The sequence below is a fragment of the Eleginops maclovinus genome, chromosome 23 (genome assembly GCF_036324505.1).
Source record: "Eleginops maclovinus isolate JMC-PN-2008 ecotype Puerto Natales chromosome 23, JC_Emac_rtc_rv5, whole genome shotgun sequence".
NCBI lineage: Eukaryota > Metazoa > Chordata > Actinopteri > Perciformes > Eleginopidae > Eleginops > Eleginops maclovinus.
Window position 1 is genome coordinate 20671475 of NC_086371.1, and position 19981 is coordinate 20691455.

The following is a 19981-nucleotide window of genomic DNA, read 5'->3' on the forward strand; positions in this document are numbered from 1 at the left end:
AATGAGCAATTGCTCTTCATCGCATTGAATGTACGCCTTGACCAAATTACCAATTGAACATCCTCCAGGGTTTAATCTCTATTCTAATCTTCAATCTCAAGCCCCACATGTTTTTCTCTTGCCCCTACAGCTGCTCCACTGTCATCTGATTTTCCTACAGTTTTTTCCACCAGGTGATAAAGAGGAAACTGGGATTTAGATGGCGAGGTTAGCACGCCGGGATGTGTCAGTGTGTCTTATCATGTAGTGTGTGGGGTTTATTATTATTTGTCTATATACATTACTACACGATGCACAGCATGTATTTTAGCTTAACACTCATAGAGTCGTGCAGTGTTGAGGTCATTTTGTAGGCCGACCTGGAAGCTAGCATTGCAAGGGCTCCCATAATTGAAAGCAATGGGATTTTTCCATTGGATTTTGGAATATAATAAGATCCGAGGCAAACTTTTATGATACTTACACATTTTGTTCCGCAGGATATTTTCTATATATTAACACAACTTTATAATTGTTGAAGCGTAAATTTAATAGAGGTCAATAGATAAAGTAATGCTGGAAACAAACTATAGAATTGTCGAATGACTTCACCGCTAACCTACATGCGGTTAATGTTCAACATGAAGACATTTAGTTGCCTCATTAGGGACTTGTTAGCAACCGCCATTTTGAAGACAAAAGCTTCACACGCTCACCACTGGAGTGTTAACTGACATATATTATATTGTTAATAAAAGGGGAAAATCTTTAAAGCTTGTATCTACCTTATTTTAGTAATATAACCAAAAATAAATAATAAAAACAATAGATTTGTAGACAAGGGAACGCAGAAGTGCTAAAACGCTAACCCATTTCTGGGATTAGGACACATTTCTGCACCACTCTATTGGGATCTTCATATCAAATATAAAAACATGTTAGCCCATTCAAGCTGAGTTCACCACTTTTCTGCTCTAGGGTTACACTTTTGAGGTGGTTTTAATCTGTCTTGCATCAGTGGTTGCTGAGCCGTAGTGAAGCAATACACTGGGGGTGGGGGGGATGTACAGAAATAACCACATAAAATGACTCCATGCTGGAAACAGGCTGGAAAGCAGCTCAATGGAGTACCAGATACAGGACGTCTCGCTGATATTGGGCTGACCTGCTGGCTCACAGCCTTTCACTTAAACGCAGAGGAAGTGGAGCTGGCTCGGACACACAGGGCCATTGTAAAGCCACCACTAGGAACAGCAATTCATCAGGAAAAATTGGCCCCGCCCCCAACATCCTCTCCTCTGTGGAGCGTTAAGTCAGCCAACAAACTTCAAGGAAAAATCTCTAAACACATTCCCAGTCTGTTGACACTATAGCGAAATAACGCCACGGTCTAATTCACCACGCGAGCGGACTGTAATTATCTATGACCTGACTTCCGCTTTGAAGAAGTCTGAAGTGAAACAACCAACTGTTGCCGATGCGGATTTTACCGACTACTGGATGATGAGGCTGGCGGAGCTCAGCGCGCCTTTAACCGCTGATTTACAAATCTCCAAGAGACGATGTGGAAAGAGGAATATGATGATCACTTCGACTTTTTGCTGCAAATGCTGTAAGTTAAATATTTCTGCACATAGGGAATTGCTTTATGAATTCACGAACCACAATGGGTGGGAACTTAACATTATGCTGCGTGGCAAAATGGAAATAGTGATGAGGCTGCACTGTAACTTTACTCTGCCAAAATCTCACTAGAGCACTTCTTTAATATTCTGAAGGGATTTTTATATGAAACCAAAATCAAGGTTAAAGTGATTTCAACGTTAAGAACAAATGGTCATGTAGTGTATTCCTTGGGGACTTCAAGTGCATAACTACTAACCAATAGGATTTAGAGAATGTAGCTTGATTCTACCATACATTTATTTTATTCAGAATGTGTCATTTAAAATAGAAAGTTATGAGATTGATCTAGTTAAAATTTGATATCAGTGCTGCAACTGTATTATTTTCAAGATAAACGAATCAGTAGCTTATATTATGAATCAATTAATCAAAGGTAAATCAAAATGACAAGTTCCCAAAGCTTAAGGAAATGTTTTTAAATTGCAACATCTCCCCAACAGTCCAAACCCCAAAGATTTTGTGTTATCAATCAATACAAAAAAGGAGAAAACCAGGACAAATCCTCAAATTTGAACTACTGGAACCAGTACTGCATACTTGGTGATGATGAAGCGATTTTGAAGATTGTTGCTGATTCATCTTGGTCCAGCAACAGTTAATTTGATAGATTATTGTTTCAGTTTCAGCACGTTTGAACGCTGCCTTATTGCTTAACTGTTAGTTTCATGTCTGACTTGTACTTTGAACTGTGTCCAACATTTAAAAACAATCAATATGAGCACTTTTTACCTGCATGTCATGTCCTCAGGTTCAATATTGTCAACAATAGTATAAAAAACAAGTGTAGAAGTAACTTGGATACACAGTGGCAACTTATTCTTTAGTTTGTTTTATTTGTCCTCGCTTCTTTTACACTCAAGAGTCCAATATCGCGACACTGTTTTTGAATTGATTGTACTACAAACCCCAGTAGATGACCTGTCTACCACTCTCATGTGTGTGTTCCTATAAAAGGTCTGACACATTTAGCCAACGATGTAAAAATGAAAATGAAAGAAAAGCCTGTGAAATAACAGAATTTCATAATCCAGTTAATCCCATAATATTTACCCTGATGGAAGATGCCATCCTAGCCCTCCCCCTCCCAACACACACACACAGACACACCTTGTAGGTGTGGGTTCGGGAGTTGCAAAGCCAAAGAGATTAGCATGTGAGTCACTGGCATGCTCCATCATGCTCTCTATCTCTGACACTGGCAGACTGAGTGGCGGTCACAGTGGATGAATATGTGTGGCCTGGGGATACAGATTTGTGCCTTTAGATAGACAAATAGGTTTAATGTGTGCCACTTGGCCCTCAGTGGAGCCGGGTGTCTTGGCATAAAGGCTCGCTCTCTGACACTTCATATTGTGTCTCTTTCTTTCTCTGTTATTTTGTGTTTGCGCGTGTGTGTGTTGGTTCTATTATTGCCAGACAGCAGAGCAGTCAATCGGTGGAGCCCTGCATCATTTTATCCCCATGACTGATACGATGCTTTGAATGATTTATGAGTCTGGTGAATTAATATGGTCAGACAACCGAAAGCAATTTCACTGCAAACACCAAGGCGAGATATTGTTTTGATGGTTTGCCACTGGCTCTCTTTTCGTCCGAGTCCATATCTGTGTGTGTTTATGTCTTTGTGAAATATGTATGTATTTGCATCCACACAATTTTTCAATTTTCAGCTACTTTTCTCGGTCCCAAAGGGGGTTCCTGCTTTCTGACTTTCCCAGGTCAGGTGGAATATGTTACATTGAGTCGAATCTGAGTCTATCTCTGTTGGACATGTCCAGAATACCCCCAGAGACTCATAAAGGGATAGTATTCATTTAGTCAGATATTTTGTATTTAAAAACCTAACATGGTGACAAATGTCCCTGTTTTTTATTCATTTTTGTTGTTATATTTTAAGAAAAGCTTGAATAATTCAGTGTAGTTTTATTAGAAAAAAGCTGTTCAAAATGTTGCATTGATCGGATTATCTTTAATGTTTTGGTGGATCCAGACTAGCCTAAATATCAGCTTGTTTCTTTCTCCTACGCCCTGTTGTTATTAAATTGAACTTAAAGTAATCAACGTGTAGCACAGGAAATGAAAAGGCTGCATTAAGGAAAGAAAATACATTTTATAATCAGTTAGTCATTATTCAGTTGGATGTGGTTTCGTCTAAGTCGTGGACACAAATGTTGTTGACGTAAATAACTAGTCATAGTTTTCATTAAATTAACGCTGTACAGGATCATTTCATTAAGATCCATCAACTGGCTTCTTGTCGGGTCTCCTCCTTCCGGATATACAAACTCCCCGCCCTGTCCCTAAGGATGAGCCCGGGCCCCCTGCAAACCAAACTGCTTTCCCCGACTGTATCTGAAATCTTATTGTCATTCTTGGCAGTGATGCTCTGCCACGATAAGGCCAAGCAGTTTGCGTGACTTATGATGGTGGAGCGTTTATGTGTTCCCGTGACCATGGTATTTGTGTTGTTGCGGGGATGGGGAGGGTTATAGCTCCTTGTAGCTTCTCCCAAGGCAAATGTGTCCAAGGTCAGGGGCCAGATGAAGAGTGATGCTGAGGGCCTAATGAATCAGGGAAGACAGGCCTGACCTTGCCTGGAGCAGGGAAACCAGGCCCTTTGTAGAGGTCGGCTTTGGTGTCTAGTGTGCAGTCAGCCTTTCAACATGTGAAGAAAGAAAGACTGACGATGGAGCTGATTGTTGTTAGTCCTTATTTGTCGGTCTTCTTTTTCTGATGGCCCTTTGTACCCGTTAAAACTGCTGTCTCCTAGCACAAGACACTTGGCTTCCGCTGTATCCATGGTAACCAGCAAACCCCCTAACAACAGCACGTAATGCATTGAATTTGTGAGCGTAATGCAATTGGGCTGATCTGATTATGCAAAGAAACGTCTGAATCATCCGTCCACAATGCTGACGGTGCCACGCAGAGGCACACGCAGACAGGAAATGAGGAAATGCCATTTGGACGGATGGAGGTGAATGTGTCTTTCCAAAGAAATATACCTCACACATATTGCTGTTTTCTGCTGATTTCTTCAAATACAACAATAGAGGGCAGTTCCTTTCAGCATGGATGATATGAAATGTCCTGCCTTTTTGCTTGTATGTAGTTGTTTTAACGTGTAATAAAAAACTGCCCCATCAGCAATGCGTGTTTGAAGTAGTATAAAAGAATAATTAACTTCCCACTGATGGACTCTGGGCATTGGCAAAGTATACAGTGCAGTGCAGTGGACCAAACTCAATATCTTAATCAAACTACCTCACAAAGTCATAAATAAATAAGTAGGGCTCTAATTAGTGCTGTATATTGATTCTCTCAGTCCTCCGGATGACACCAACAGTTTTACAGAGTGAGGCCTTGACCCTGAGCAAGACGCTGCATTGAAGTCTGCAGGAATGACCGTATTTCTAAATGTTGAAAGTGTACCATCTAAAATTTTGCATTTTAATGTCTGAATACGACTAGACCTACTGTATGTTTTACTTTTGTTGACGTCTCTACTGAACTATATCTTTCCAACAATTTTAAACTAGAGAGATCTGTAGCTTTAATCAGGGTTATTTGTCCGTTTTATTTAGTCCCCTTTATGGCGTTGTATCCCTTTTAATTTATTGTTCATTTTTGGGATTTTTTTGTGTACTTCTTTGTTTACTTCTGTAACATTGTGACATCACTAACAACTGCGCTTCAATTTGCTAGCGCTCCAACACATTGTACTTGATAGGGTAAGGGGCGGGACCTCTCTAAGCAGTTGACAAATCACAACAGAGCCGGCCAGCTAACCAATCAGAGCAGACTGGGCTCTGGTTTCGGACAGAGGGTGGAAAGAGGTGCTGCAACACAGGCAGTAAGAGAAAAATAAAGAGCTTTTGAGAACTAAAGCATGGAGACATTTCCCAGTAGAGGCACTAAATTAAAAAAGCAAACCTGAAAATGATCATATGTGTTCTCCAGTCCGTCAGTGTGGTGGTTAGCTATCAGAAGCTGTAATGAATTGACCTTTTATCCAGTTTCGAAACACATTTTTTAAATACCTTATTTAGATCTTACAATTGTATTCATTCAGCGTTCCTAACATCTGGTCAGGTAGTTGTGGAGAGGAGTAGACATCTGCAGATTTTCTGGCTTCCTGTTCAAACTTCAATTATGGACAATGAGGGAGTCCTTACCAGGAGAAGCTGACTGCAATTGAAAAACTTCCATGTTCCCACTTCACTTCACGAGGCAACCAAAATCCTTCTTTTGTTATTGTTTTGATTGACAAGTGGCAGAAATGGACATATTGTAGTCTGCTTTTCTCCAAAGTGGAGTCAGTTGTTCTATAAGTGCTTCTTTATACTCAGTAACATTTCCTTTTCTATTTGTTTGTACAGATAAGCAGGGATCACAGTAATTTAGAAAGTCCTGTGACGTTGAGCAGAGCCTGAGAGGAAGCTGGTTTCATAATTGTCACTAATAGCTAACAATTCAGAAGGCTATATTTAACTCTTCAACGCAGTTCAGTTTGAAACAATACTATATTAGAATGTCAAACGACTCTTAACTCCCGATACAGTGTTCAAGAACATTTCATACATACAGCCTTTACAACACATTACTTGGAAATAAACAAGCTGCGTGTTCAATCTTGTGTCTTCCACAGCTTGGCAACTCTACATGTTTCTAAACCTTAACTACTCCGGCAGGGGTTATTGAGTACATTCTGTCTTTTTCAGGGAACACCCTTCTTAATAGTCCCACAGATACACCCATTCACAGCTGGGATAGACAATGAGCCAGAGATGGACAGTACTTGTTCAGTTTGGTTTTTTGCTCAAGGTCATGTTGATGGGAGAGGCCGCAGAGATCAGTATTTGTTGACTTATAAATTAAAAGCTCACTTTTCTAACTTCCAGGCTAGTTGTGCCTAGAAACAGAGAAATAGATGTTTAATTGAAGTTTTAGTTTTCTTATTACAGCGCTTAAATTCTAATGATGCGAGAGGTTAACAGCCTGAGATTAGTGGAGCTTTTTAGAAGAGATTGGGGCAGGTGAAAGCTTCTTCTACCTTATAATCAGCCGTGAGATTCGCTGCACTAAAGTAGGACATTAAGTGGCGGGGAAACTGGGTCAGTGTCGTAACGAGACACTTAAACCTCATGTGACTTTTGTTAACGTATATGCGAACATATGTTGATATAATGAGTTTTTTGTTTAAGTGAGTGGGTGTGTAACGACGGACATGTGCCTCATTCACTAACCCGGGCACCTGCTTGTGTGTGTGTCCTCTCCTGCAGCGATGCCAACCTCACAGACGTGCTGTCGGACTCGGAGGAGTGCGATCTGGGCAGTCTGGAGCGCTTGGAGCGCGGCAGCACCGACACGCTGGCCAATGGCTGCCGAGCCGACTGTGAGGCAGCCAAGAGGCTCGCCAAGCGCCTCTACCACCTCGAGGGCTTCAAACGCTGCGACGTGGCCAGACACCTGGGCAAGAAGTGAGCACCCACACATAAACAGTAACACATGTGCACTGGCAAACAGCAGAAACAGAGCAAAACATGTTTACATAGCTGCATATGGTCAGCATCAGTGTATGGATGAACAGGGGTGGAAAAGTTGATCTTTTACTAAAGTTAAAGTAGAAGTAAAAATCCTGCATTCAAAGTGTAACTGTTGCACATCTCCATATTGATCCCAGTCAAACTTAAGAGAAATAATACTACCAAAATATATTTCAACGAAAAGGACCCAGTATAACATTATAATAGAATACTACAATATTATGTTTTAATCACTAAGGAATATAGACATTTAAATGTGTTTGAAGTTTTTACTGCACTTGGAGGGGAAGTTATATAATAAGTATTACTAGCAGTAAAAAATATCTGAAAATACAAATCTTTTTGCATAACCATTACTGCTTTCCATATCGAAACTTCAATACAAGTACAGAAATATTATTAGTTAGATGTATTTTAAGCATCTCAAGTAAACAAACTCAGTAGTTATTTATTGTAAAATTGTATATCCTTCTGTTTCTATCACAGATTCATATTAGAATATTTTAATGTTGTAGTTCGTCTATGTGAAGTACTCTGTACACTTTTAGGTAATTGGTTGTAGGTTACTGCATCATATCATATACTGTAAGTATTTGTGCTTTTTGATGAAAAAAAGGGACAAAATGTAAAAAAAGTGAAGAATACAATACTCCCTCTGATATCGTGTTAAGTCAAAGTCTAAATGAGCATTGAATTGACATACGATTGTAAATTATAAGTACCTACAAATAGTACTTAAGTACATTTCTTCAGTAAATGTACACTACATTCCACCACCGGATAGGACATGTGATCAAATGTAGCGCAGTTGTTCCAAATAGTTGTTTTTTTGTTAAATAATCAGACACATCTGCACCCAGTTACTCTATTCTCTAATACAGCAGAATCAATAAAGAAAAGTATACTTGGATGAGCTGACGCTACCTTTCCTCCTCTACTTTCTCTCCGCAGTAACGAGTTCAGCCAGTTGGTGGCGTCGGAGTACCTGAGCTTCTTTGATTTCTCCGGCTTGTCTCTGGATCGAGCCCTGAGGTAATGCAGAGTCAGCACGACGAGGAAGGGATGAGTGTGTGATGTAAAGGTCCATATAGATGTGTGCGTGTGTGTGTACTCTGCACTCTGCCTCTTCACAGGGCATTAGCCTCGTGCTAATCAATCTGTCGTGTTGAGTACAGTGAGCCACTGCAGCTGACAGCAGCGGAGTTCGTCAGGGCTCTCGTACCTGACATGCTGCTGTCTCAAACTGCTGCCTGTTCCCTCAAGAGGCCTCCTGTGTGCTCTTCAGACCGGCCCACATCAACAGACGCCAGTTAAAGAAATAACAGTTTACATAAAAAGCCTGCATTCTTGGATTACAATTAGATATATCTTTTCCCCGTCAGATCTTCACACTAAAGTCAGCCATCATGACATTTGATACAACGTTAAATATTCTTGTTGACGGTTCATTATAATGTAAACAAGTAAATGGTTAAATAAAAAAAACAGACTTTTTTATATTTGATGGACTGTTTCAATAATGAAGTATTCATTTTAAAGAGGCCCTATTGTGCTGTTTTCCCTTTCCTGTAGTTTGTTATATAGGTTTTGGTCACACTTTTTTTTACATTAAATCATGTCAATATGTCACAGTAGAGGCACAGAACACAAAGACACAAAGTAGGGCCCCTTTAACTCCCCATTAGTATTTCATCTGAAGGGTGTGACAGTTTTAGTGCAAGATATTGATTTGATCATACCGTTATAATATCAAATCCATTATTTTCTAGTTCAAAGGTCTATGGAATTCTTCATAAATTATGATATACTACAGAACACGTGATTACTCAAAGTTTTAAAAAGGTGGTTTGAATGTAGTTTTTGTTATAGTGAAATATTTTATATGTTTCCATCTGTCAGTTGCACAACTGATTTTTACTGCCAGAAGTGATGACATGCTTTAATTGTTAGTGATGATGTGCTTTATTAGGAAACATGTGTTGACCTCGTGGTGTAATCTGTGTGTGACAGGAACTTCTTAAAGGCATTCCCACTGATGGGAGAGACCCAGGAGAGAGAGCGGATCCTCGTGCATTTCTCCAGACGCTTCTGCCACTGCAACCCACAGACGCTCTCCTCTGAAGGTCACAGGCTGGAGTATGATGATGACGATGATGGTATGTGGAGCAATAATTCACTTCACCAGAAATATGTCATTCATACGTTTATGTCCCCTAAAAAGTGGTAGCCTCCGGGGCAAAGCAGAGAGTGAGAGTTGCATTAGCATAATAACATTTTTGACAGCAAAAATGATAAAGGTTTTGGATGTATGATGACTAGTTGTAGTATTTTGCCACAGCCACCAGAAATCCCCCTACATAATATTGTATGCTTCATAACCATAAAGGCTTTTATAGATATATATAGCCTTCACATTCAAAAACAACAGAGTTGACCAAAGTGCTGTACATCAATAAATATATAAAAAGCAGCATAAATACATTTAGACAAAACAGATTGGACATTAAACAAATGTAGAACACGAGGCAACAAATCATACTTAATGCCACAGACTGAAAACTCTCATACATGATGTCAAAACAATATAAAACATAAGAAAATAAAACCCCCACTTTAAAAGCACAGACTCATAAGTCTTATACATGTCTGCAAGAGCACAGGATAATAAGTGGGTCTTTAAACAACATTTAAAAACAAAGTGGGAGCAAGTCTGATCAGGGGGGGAATCGTTCCACAGCCTGGGAGCTGCTACAGCAAAGGTCCTGTCTTCCTGCTGTTTTAACCTCGACCTCGAGACCACAAGGTGGTTTCCTTGATGCTAGAAAAGAAAGCATAAAATCAACATTATTTAAAAAAATACAGGAGAGATCAAGCAGCAGATTTCCCCTTTATATACATAAAAAAGGGAAGGGGAAAATATGACTAGAACATTAAAATCACAAAATGAGCTGAACAACTAGATAATCCCAAGAACAATCCAAACAGAGACATACTATACATGAAAAACAATAAAAACATAAAAATGTAAACAAATATATACATTTCATTCATGTCAAGAAATATGTATTATTTATTATAATAATCATGCATTTCATGTGAAAACATTTCATTTGAAAACATACTGTAATATCAAGTTTAGTTAACATGTCTGTGGGGGAAGTTATATAATAAAAGTCGTTACAGATGTATAAAATATCACACACATTGATTTTGCAGCACTATTACAGCTCTCCATAATGATCCCAATTAAACAACCTCATGACTTCAGCATATTGACGCTACAGCACTAACTGCTCCCTGCATTACTATAATACTGACTCAGATTTAAATGATCTTAGCATGTGTGTGTGTGTGTGTGTGTGTGTGTGTGTGTGTGTGTGTGTGTGTGTGTGTGTGTGTGTGTGTGTGTGTGTGTGTGTGTGTGTGTGTGTGTGTGTGTGTGTGTGTGTGTGTGTGTGTGTGTGTGTGTGTGTGTGTGTGTGTGTGTGTGTGTGTGTGTGTGTGTGGGGTACATTCAGCTGACCTGTACTGTGCTGTTTGCAGATGGAGCTCACACATTAACCTGCGCCCTCATGCTGCTCAACACCGATCTACACGGACATGTATGTACTCTACTTCTCTATCTTACTGATTCTACAGGATTCCCCTTCCTCTGATCTTCCTGCAAAACAAAAGTATAAAGCCTCTGACAGTGTGTGATCAGCGTGAAATCTTCCTCTCTCTGTATGTCTTACCCTTTCCTCTCTTCCTGTCTCTCCTGCGCGGCCTACTTTCTGACCTGTTTCTGTCTCTCCTCTCCTCCAAAAGTCTGTTCACTTCTAAACTGGAGTGCTTTGCGTAACACGATCAGTATCACCGCTCCTTTGTTTGGCTTTTTCCTCGACCCTCCTGCTCCAGTCCCCGCCACTAACTAATATCCTTTCTCTCTTCTCAATTTCCTTTTCCTCCCTTTCAAATCTTTCCCCTGCTAACCAAATATGGCCCCCTGGTCTCTCTCCAACCCGCAGGTGGTAAGTACATTTATAGAACTAACACTCTATGTCTCATCTCCTATGCTATCAGTAGAGTCTTGGTGTCTCATAGCAGAGGATGCACACAAACGGATATACTATTTTTAATCATTGTTGTGCTGTGACAAAGACAAATAATCCGTTGCTAGGCTAATGTTTAGAGATATTGTCAGTAGCTGAATTTTGTGCTATTTATTTATTTTATTGTCGTGTATTTTACTTGTATTTTAGTCCATTACATTTCACTTTTGTATTTTGTAATTGTATTATATTCTTTCTAATTATTTGTTTAATATCTTTCTACATTGCCCTTCACATATGCTAATCTGTGAAGCCCACTGAGACACATTTGGCTACAAGAATAACATTTCTTTTATTTGAATTATTTAATGATTATAATTATTACAATTTGAATTTAATGACTCTAAACTATACCAAGTTGCTTGTTTGTCATTAAATACATGGAGCATAAATAAATGTGGCTCCTGGTTCATCGCATCCATGGTCATTTTCCTAGAAAAAGGAGCTGACCTGCTTGTCTGTTACGTGGCGTCCTCAGAGGAAAATGTGAATTAAAAACAAATCTGTTTTCCTATTTTTTTGGAACAGCAGTGAGTTAAATCAGTTTTGTTTCCTGTCTGTATGTCTTTAGATCGCAAGCTTTATTCAAGCAGAGCAGGGCAATATGCAATCACCTGTCTAAGTTTTCAATTATTATTGATGTATAATTATTAAAGATTAAATTAAGAGAAAATGAATGTAAGCTGATACTCCATGAGGTCTTAAACCACTGCTGCTAGTACCAGTAGCACGCCACCGCCACCCAGTGGTTAGCTGCACAACTGCATTCAAGTTGGTTCAGATAAAACTGGGTTGATTTTTTCTAAATGATTTATTTTCACAGTCAATTAAAAATAATTCAAATTTAACACCATAGACCTTCACTTTCATGAATTTTTGGAAAATATTTATTCCCAAATATTAAGTGAAGTAAATGTACGACGCAAAAATAAAACATTGAAGCGTAAAAAAAAACCAAACCAAAACAAATCAAGACAAAGAAAGGGGAGAATAGGGAAATAAAATGTTACAATATTTTTGGTGAAAAGCCTGAAATAAAAAAAACAACTTTACAGCACGGATAACATATCATTGATTAATTTCCTTTACACGACAATGATATTTTATTTAGTATTTGCACCCTTAAAAGATGAAATAAAATTGACAGCTTAAGCGGCACCCAAGTATTGTTCCCATTTCTACCAAACATGCAAAAACAAAATGTGAAATGTCATCCTAAACTTGTTTCTGTGTCTCATATTCACCTCTCCTCAGAATATCGGGAAGAAGATGTCCTGCCAGCAGTTTATCAGTAATCTAGATGGCCTGAACAGTGGCAAAGACTTCCCTAAAGACTTGTTGAAGGTACAGTTTCCTCTCAAAAACCAAACACAGCTCCAACAAAATCTGTTTATTTGTGTATAACCCTCAGAACTGAAGCACATCTTCACATTCCTGTACTCAAGTTAAATGTATTTTCTCTTTCCGCTGCCTTGCCCACACAGGTCTTGTATAACTCCATCAAGAATGAGAAGCTGGAGTGGGCAGTGTGAGTATTTAGCATTTCGTGTCCGTCAAAAAGAAAAGCATGTGGGTTTTTTCCTGGAAGTAAAGTACACTTGAATACGTGCTGCTCAGGTTTATGTGAATGGGTATTTGTGTGTGTGCAGGGAGGAGGAGGAGCTGAGGAAGAGTCTGTCGGAGCTGGTGGAGGAGCACTGCGAGGGCGGCAGCAAGCGTGTTGCCAGGGTAACGGACGGCCATAACCCTTTCATCGCCATCCCCGTTCAGCTCAACGCCGTGACCTACAAACACGGGGTGCTGACCCGCAAGAGCCACGCCGACATGGACGGCAAACGCAGTGAGTGATGGCACACGCACACACACACACACACACACAAACACACACACACACACACACACACACACACACACACACACACACACACACACACACACACACACACACACACACACATTCATATTTAACAAAAAAAATCCTAATGAGTAAAAAAATATCAAAGAAAAGTTATAACGTTTTTGTTTTTCTCCCTTTCAGCCCCGAGGGGTCGCCGCGGCTGGAAGAAGTTCTATGCGGTGCTGAAAGGGATGATCTTGTATCTCCAGAAGGTACCGCATCTCTGCCCTGTTACCATAGAAACACACATCCACCACCGCCTTTCATTGCGGTGGTGGATGCTGCTAGCTGCACTGCTCGTGTGTGTGTGTGTGTGTGTGTGTGTGTGTGTGTGTGTGTGTGTGTGTGTGTGTGTGTATTGGAGAGGGAGTGAGACAGATAGAGCATTAAGGGAGGAAATGAGGCAAGGCTGCTCTCCGGCGTGTTTGTCCCCCCCTGCTGTTAGGAAGGCTGTACTGATTATATGTAAAGCTATGAAATGTTATATCCTAATAAATAAAATGAGCTTCTTGTGTCACCAGCAGTGGGGTTCTTTAAGCAGAGGTTTATTCCCTACTTTGAAATGGAATCAGTTTAGACAGTTTTATAGCACATATCAGAAGAAGAAGAGTATGTATCTCTATCTGTCCATCTTAAATTCTGATACACTGTACATATTTTAAGGAAATTTAAAAAACGAATCAAAAGATTGTGTAGCAGGTAATTGTAAAGTTTGTATCGCTATCTGTCCACCTTATTTTTTGTAATTTGAAATAAATATTTTTTAGTAATTGTGGTATAATGCACGTTTTTTATTTTTCACAGTAAATTGTGAATAAAAACATATATATATATTTGCACTTACTTTTCTGTGTATATTTGTTTCAAACAGTGTTTCTATTACAATAGTTTTTATATTTGTTTTCATAAAAGTTCTATATTCACTCGTTTTTTTGCGACTTCTTTTCTCGTACTGTGTTTGTAAAACCATTTTACATTGATACGTGACACCATTAATTTGATTCTGCATTTTACGGGACAAGATTAATAGAACATCATTTATTGAACCTCAATGTTGTTTATGCCTGGTTTTTTTTGCTCTGTTTTTCACCAAAGGATGAATACAAGCCTGACGCAGACATCTCAGAGGTGGACCTGAAGAACGCAGTGCGGATCCATCACGCTTTAGCCACTCGTGCCACTGACTACAGCAAGAGAGCCAACGTGCTGAAGCTGAAAACCTCCGACTGGAGGGTCTTCCTTCTGCACGCCTCGTAAGTCACCAAATCAGTATACTCTGAATGAAATAAAGAGAGATATTAAATAAATAAAATAAAATAACTGTAAACTCAAGTGTGTAAAAAATAAAATGACATCAGATTGAGATGTAAGAATATGATGTAAGCTGTGCGATATCCTGGACAGGATTATGTTTATAAAGTACTTGATATTGCAATACATACATACATAAGCATAATCACATATTTATATATCACGAAAAGTGTTTAATTTGACACTATTTTATTGCATTGTTTTATGTTTTCGATCTTAGGAATACTGTATGTTGCATAGTTGGAGCAGCCTTGGAGTTAAGATTTTCATTGCCAAAACTATGCTCTATCTATTCTGACAAATAAAGAATCCTTTAGAATTCAGGCACACAATGTCAGAAATAAAAGCTGCTACATGTAGAGATGAAAACATAATTTAAAAAATATTCTTTGAATTTGAAAAAATGGTCTATTTTCTGTCATTTTTCTGCCGCCAGTTGAATGCACCGGGCTTTTCCTGCATGTTGACTTGGCAAACTAAGAAACTTCAATGAGGCAGTTTCTTAATCTATGCACTCACCTGCTCTCTCCCCCTCAGCACCCCCTCATCTTGTCTTTCTCCCTTTTTAGGAGTGAGGAGGAGATGATGTCTTGGATCTTCCGAATAAACCTGGTGGCGGCGCTCTTCTCCGCTCCCGCCTTCCCCGCCGCCATCGGCTCCATGAAGAAATTCTGCCGGCCCATCCTGCCGTCTTCATCCACCAGACTCAAACAGGTACACACACACACGCACGCACGCACGCACACACACACACACACACACACACACACACACACACACACACACACACACACACACGGACGGACAATTATCAGGAAGGCTCTATACGCTTTTATTTCCCCTCAGAAACATAATAAATGATTGTATTTAAAACCCACTTTATCACCGCAGCATGCACGACCCTTCTGCATTAAAAGTCTCTACCAACGTCTTTTTTTTTACATATTCTATTTGTGTCCACTTGCATCTGATTGGCTGTTTTTGTGTGCGTGCTGCGATTGGTGCAGGAGGAGCAGCTGCTGAGTCACGAGAACAAGCTGAAGCAGATGAGCCTGGAGCTGGAGGAGCACCGGAAAAACTCAGTCGACCCAAAAAGCCGCGAGTGGGAGGAGTACCGGCTCAAAGAGCACTACCTCACGTACGAGGTACAGGTCCCGTTAATTCAGCCGCTTTTTGACCATTTTTTATCATTCAATTTTAAGGGCTTTTCAACAATAAGCAGGACAGACGGCCACTGTCTGTTAACTGTTTTCCTTTTTATGTCCATATTCTATTTTTAATTCTATTCATAAGAGTTTTATATTTTTCATAGTAGCAAAGATGTTGAGTTGGCACATATGAAAACCTCTCGATAACTTAATTTCTTTGATTCACATCTTGAAAGGTTTGCAGATAAAAAGGCAAGGGATCCATCCTGACACACATTCTGAAAACAACACAGACGGGATGGATATTGTTTTTTAACTGTCCAACCTTTTATTAGCTTAAGTGTTCACTACGGTAACTAATAGATGTCACGATCAAAAGTGACATTATTTACATTAAGGCAATTATTTTTCATTACAGGTAGTCTGTTCATTTTATTTTTAAATATGCAATTTAGGCATTATCTAACGCTAACTTTTGGTGATATTAGAAAGCATGAACAGACGCACATGGACAAAGTCTGTCAAATAAACTCATAAATGTGTTTTTAGGATATTCTCTTTCCGCCTAGTCCTTAAGAAGAATTTAAACTCACGCAAAATAGCCCAAACTCAAAATAAACAGTGCTTGAAAAATTTATGTTTGTGCCTGTAGTTCCTTGCCTTAAGGCCTCAATCAAGCTGAATACTAAACAGAACCTTTATTAAATAAAGAAACTATTTATAAATAACAAATAAAGTCAGATGTGAAGGGACTTTTATTCTTCTTCCAGTATTTTTTTAATTACAAGTTTTCTAAAATGTAATGTTTTAATATTCAAACAATGCTCACTGGGTGAATTAGGAAGAAGTTCACAGATGGAAATAGACAACATGTTAGTCAAATAAACACAACAAAACTGTTTTTATTGTTTTTGTGCAGCATTTTGGCTTTTTCTTTCTTAAAAAAGTCATGAAATTAAGAGCAATAGTTAAAAGGTAGTTTTAAATGAACCCTGCTCGATAAAAACATTGCATTTAGTTTCCCGCCTTAAGGCTTAAATAAAGCTACATATTGAACAGAAAACATTTTAAATACAGATCATTAGAAAATTCAGTCGTGAGATGCTTTTAGTCTCTTTCATCTTACCTTGTCCTCACTTCTTCCCCTCCGCCTCTCCGAGCAGAAGACCCGCTATGAGACGTACATCAGCCTCCTGCAGGCCAAACTCCGCGCGGAGACGGACGACCTTGAGAAGATCGAGGCCAGCGTGATGGGGGGCCTGATCATGGAGGGTGGGCTGGCCGGTCGGGAGTGTCACCTCCGCAAGACCCAGTCCTCCCCGTCCATCAGCCAGGCTCAGGGCGGGCTGAACGGGAGGACGGCCCCGGGACAGAGGAGCTGAGGGGAGGAAGGAGGACCGCGAAACAAACACCCCTCCAACTGCTTACTGGCTGTTTCCTGTTAGTGTTTCTGTTTTGGGCTCCTCCTGTAGGAGACATGACACCCCCCCCCTTCCAGAATTCTGGTGATTCTGTCCTTGAGCAATAGATGAAGAAGAGCCCGTGCTCAACAAGTGACCCTGCCAAACCTCAGTCCTTTGAACTCTTATTGTTATTATTATTGCACATCGACATGATCATTAACCGTGATCACTATTTATAACTACATCTTCAGTATTATTTCCCAACTCAGAGCTAGTTGTGTTTTCTAGTTGTGAGTCATTTATAATGTATTAGTTAAAGGCCACGAAAGAGGAGGATTCAGACGGACATGGTACTACTGTAGCATTTAGGCCTTTTGTCGCCACTCATGTTTACACACCCAGCCACTCGCAGGCGTGTGTACGGACCTACATTATGGGTGGTAATTATAAGCGTATCCATCCCAAAAAAACTCTTGAATGAACTCCTCAGAAGAATCAAGTCCCTGCCATGTATAGCATATTTATTTATTTATTTAATTCTCCGCCCCGGGGGAAGGGTTTACACCGAGCATGCGCGCTCTTCCTTTCCCCATCCTGACATTCGTACAGTTTAAAGTTGTAAAGGAGCTGTGTTTGCTCATAAGCTGCTCCGCCAGAGGAACTGCAGGTTGAGTGCCTTACTCAAGGGCACCTTGACACAAGATTTTGAGGGATTTAGTGAGTGTTAGTCACAGAGAGCTGTGATGTTAAAGCGGCCGCCACCCCCAAATACTAACATGCTTTCATTTATTCTCCTACTAGTCTGTGACTGAATTAAAGCATTGTGCCATGTTCTGTTTTCTATCACGACAAAAGATGGAGGGCAGAGCAGGAGAGCGTGGGAGGGAGTTGGTCAACTGCGTGTGTGTGTGTGTGTGTGTTGGCTCTTTTCAAGCGGTTCCTGGTTGAGATTTGAGGGCTGAAGCCAACCGGAAGATGATTCTTTTTCAGATTTTTGTATTGTTTGGTGAAAAAGAAATCCATCGGCCTTCTGCTGAATGAGACTGTTGTAACAATCAGGCTCTCAAAAGCATCTTCTGCACAAAGGCAGACATTTTCCTTCCGACAAATTCTTTACCTTCACTTCTTTAAACAATAGCTTTTTCTCTATAGCCTCCACGAAGAGTCAGAAAAGGGTAAAACACGTTGATGAATTACAGTAAAAAGGGAGCATTTGAGCACAGCAAAAAGATGAGAAAGCATTCATTTGGAAACTCTTGCAGTGTCATTTATGCTCACTGCTACCAAAACACACACTTTTTATAAAACATTACTATGTTAAACAGTTCTGCATTAACAGTGTTGCAGAAGTGTTTTGAATAGTAAGGTTTTAGTTAAAAAAATGTACATTTGAAAAAAATCTAACCAATCATATGACAAATTGTTTTCCTTTATAAAATAGACATGTCATAGCTTGCTTGGCCTCATTTTGAGCATTTACTGGTGTGTTGAGGATGTTTTTGTGAAAGCAGGCCCCGGCCGTTCTTACAGGAACAGCTGATTGGAGAGTGTAGCAGCAGGACTGCTCCAGCTTAACGTGCTTAAACCTGTCGGCTCACCGGACTGGAGAACAGCAGCAAAACAAGTCTACCAGCAGAGTAGCCATCAAAACATCCTCACCATGGGGGAAACATGTTCTAAGAAGAAGAGACTGCTTTGGTTTTCTAAGTAAGACTCACCAAGTAAAAAAACACCCAGCGCGTATTTCTCCAAACTGGATCACAACACATCAAGCTTGTTTCTCATGGAAGGAGGAAGTGGTGGCGGTACCGCTGATTTTGAGCACCTTACTCGAGCCACACACACCTTTTTCCTCTTTCTACGTGATTTGCGTACGACACAACTGTAGATCAGCGAGCTTAGTGCCCCTCGCTCAGCCTCTGCGTGGCACAGAAGCATGTTGACACAAGCAGAGCGGTGGATATGGACAGGAAGTTATATATTTGGCTCTGCACACAGCGCTTCTGTTGCTTCGTATATCGTATTAATAGCGGCTGATGGGATCTGGGATCCTTTTCAGGACTTGGCTGGATTCCTGGAGCCAGATCCTTGTACAGACCAAAATGCTGAAGCGTAGTTTTCAGAGAGGAAGTACATTTTATAAAGCTGTACTGTTAGGATGAATAACCGCTTTCTTACAGGGAGACTTCCCCCTATAGTCACTTTGGCTGTCGTGCTAACTATTGTTTCCCAATGTTCTAGGGTAGGCCTGTGCTGTAATATAGGATTGTGACGAAAAAATATTTGTTGATTGTTATGTTTTATTTAAAAAATGACAACTTCGGCACCTTGATGTCAGCATTGGATCTGTCTTTTTGTTTGTATACCGGAACTGTTTTTTGACACGATGCTTATACTATGTAAAGGACATATTTACTGAATATTTAGTCTGTGCTTCATAAAGTAAGCTTTTATACAGATGAGTGTGGTTGTGATTTATTGATATTGTTGACTCTGTTTCAAAGAAATTGGTTCAAAGCTGTTTGCTAACCTGGGTGCCACTGACTGAGGTTTGATATTGTGTGGATATAAGTTTGTGTAATAATTAAAACACATTGTGTGTACAACTTCAGCTCAGTATGTATCTCAGCGTTGGGCTGCAACACAGAAAACTACACTCATAAAGCAGCCCTGTTATGTGTTATATGGCATGCATTGGGGCTGCACAATTATTTTAAATGAATGAAATCACAATATGGGCTCGTACAATAATTGAAGGATTGTGTTGCTGCAGAAAATTCCCGGCTTAAAAATAGTGTTACTTCAGAAAAAAATCCTTATTTGGTCCCGCTTTTCTGAAGAGATGTATGAAAACAATGATGCAAAGTTGATCATGTTGCAATTGCAATGTCAAAATAATCACAGTTAGTGTTTTTCTCCA

General features: G+C 39.8%; 1 protein-coding gene across 1 annotated transcript in view; it reads left to right on the forward strand.

The window, feature by feature from the left end:
* Window positions 1-19518, forward strand: part of psd2 (pleckstrin and Sec7 domain containing 2) — a 42535-nt gene extending 23017 nt beyond the window's left edge. Inside the window, exons 4-15 of the mRNA XM_063876915.1 lie at window positions 6948-7145; window positions 8163-8243; window positions 9222-9367; window positions 10755-10813; window positions 12557-12646; window positions 12787-12830; window positions 12952-13142; window positions 13341-13411; window positions 14295-14452; window positions 15080-15224; window positions 15518-15655; window positions 16822-19518. Of these exons, the coding sequence (XP_063732985.1) occupies window positions 6948-7145; window positions 8163-8243; window positions 9222-9367; window positions 10755-10813; window positions 12557-12646; window positions 12787-12830; window positions 12952-13142; window positions 13341-13411; window positions 14295-14452; window positions 15080-15224; window positions 15518-15655; window positions 16822-17040 (1540 nt within the window). The 3' untranslated portion in view covers window positions 17041-19518. The remainder of the gene's footprint in view (window positions 1-6947; window positions 7146-8162; window positions 8244-9221; window positions 9368-10754; window positions 10814-12556; window positions 12647-12786; window positions 12831-12951; window positions 13143-13340; window positions 13412-14294; window positions 14453-15079; window positions 15225-15517; window positions 15656-16821) is intronic.
* Window positions 19519-19981: the final 463 nt, after the last annotated feature.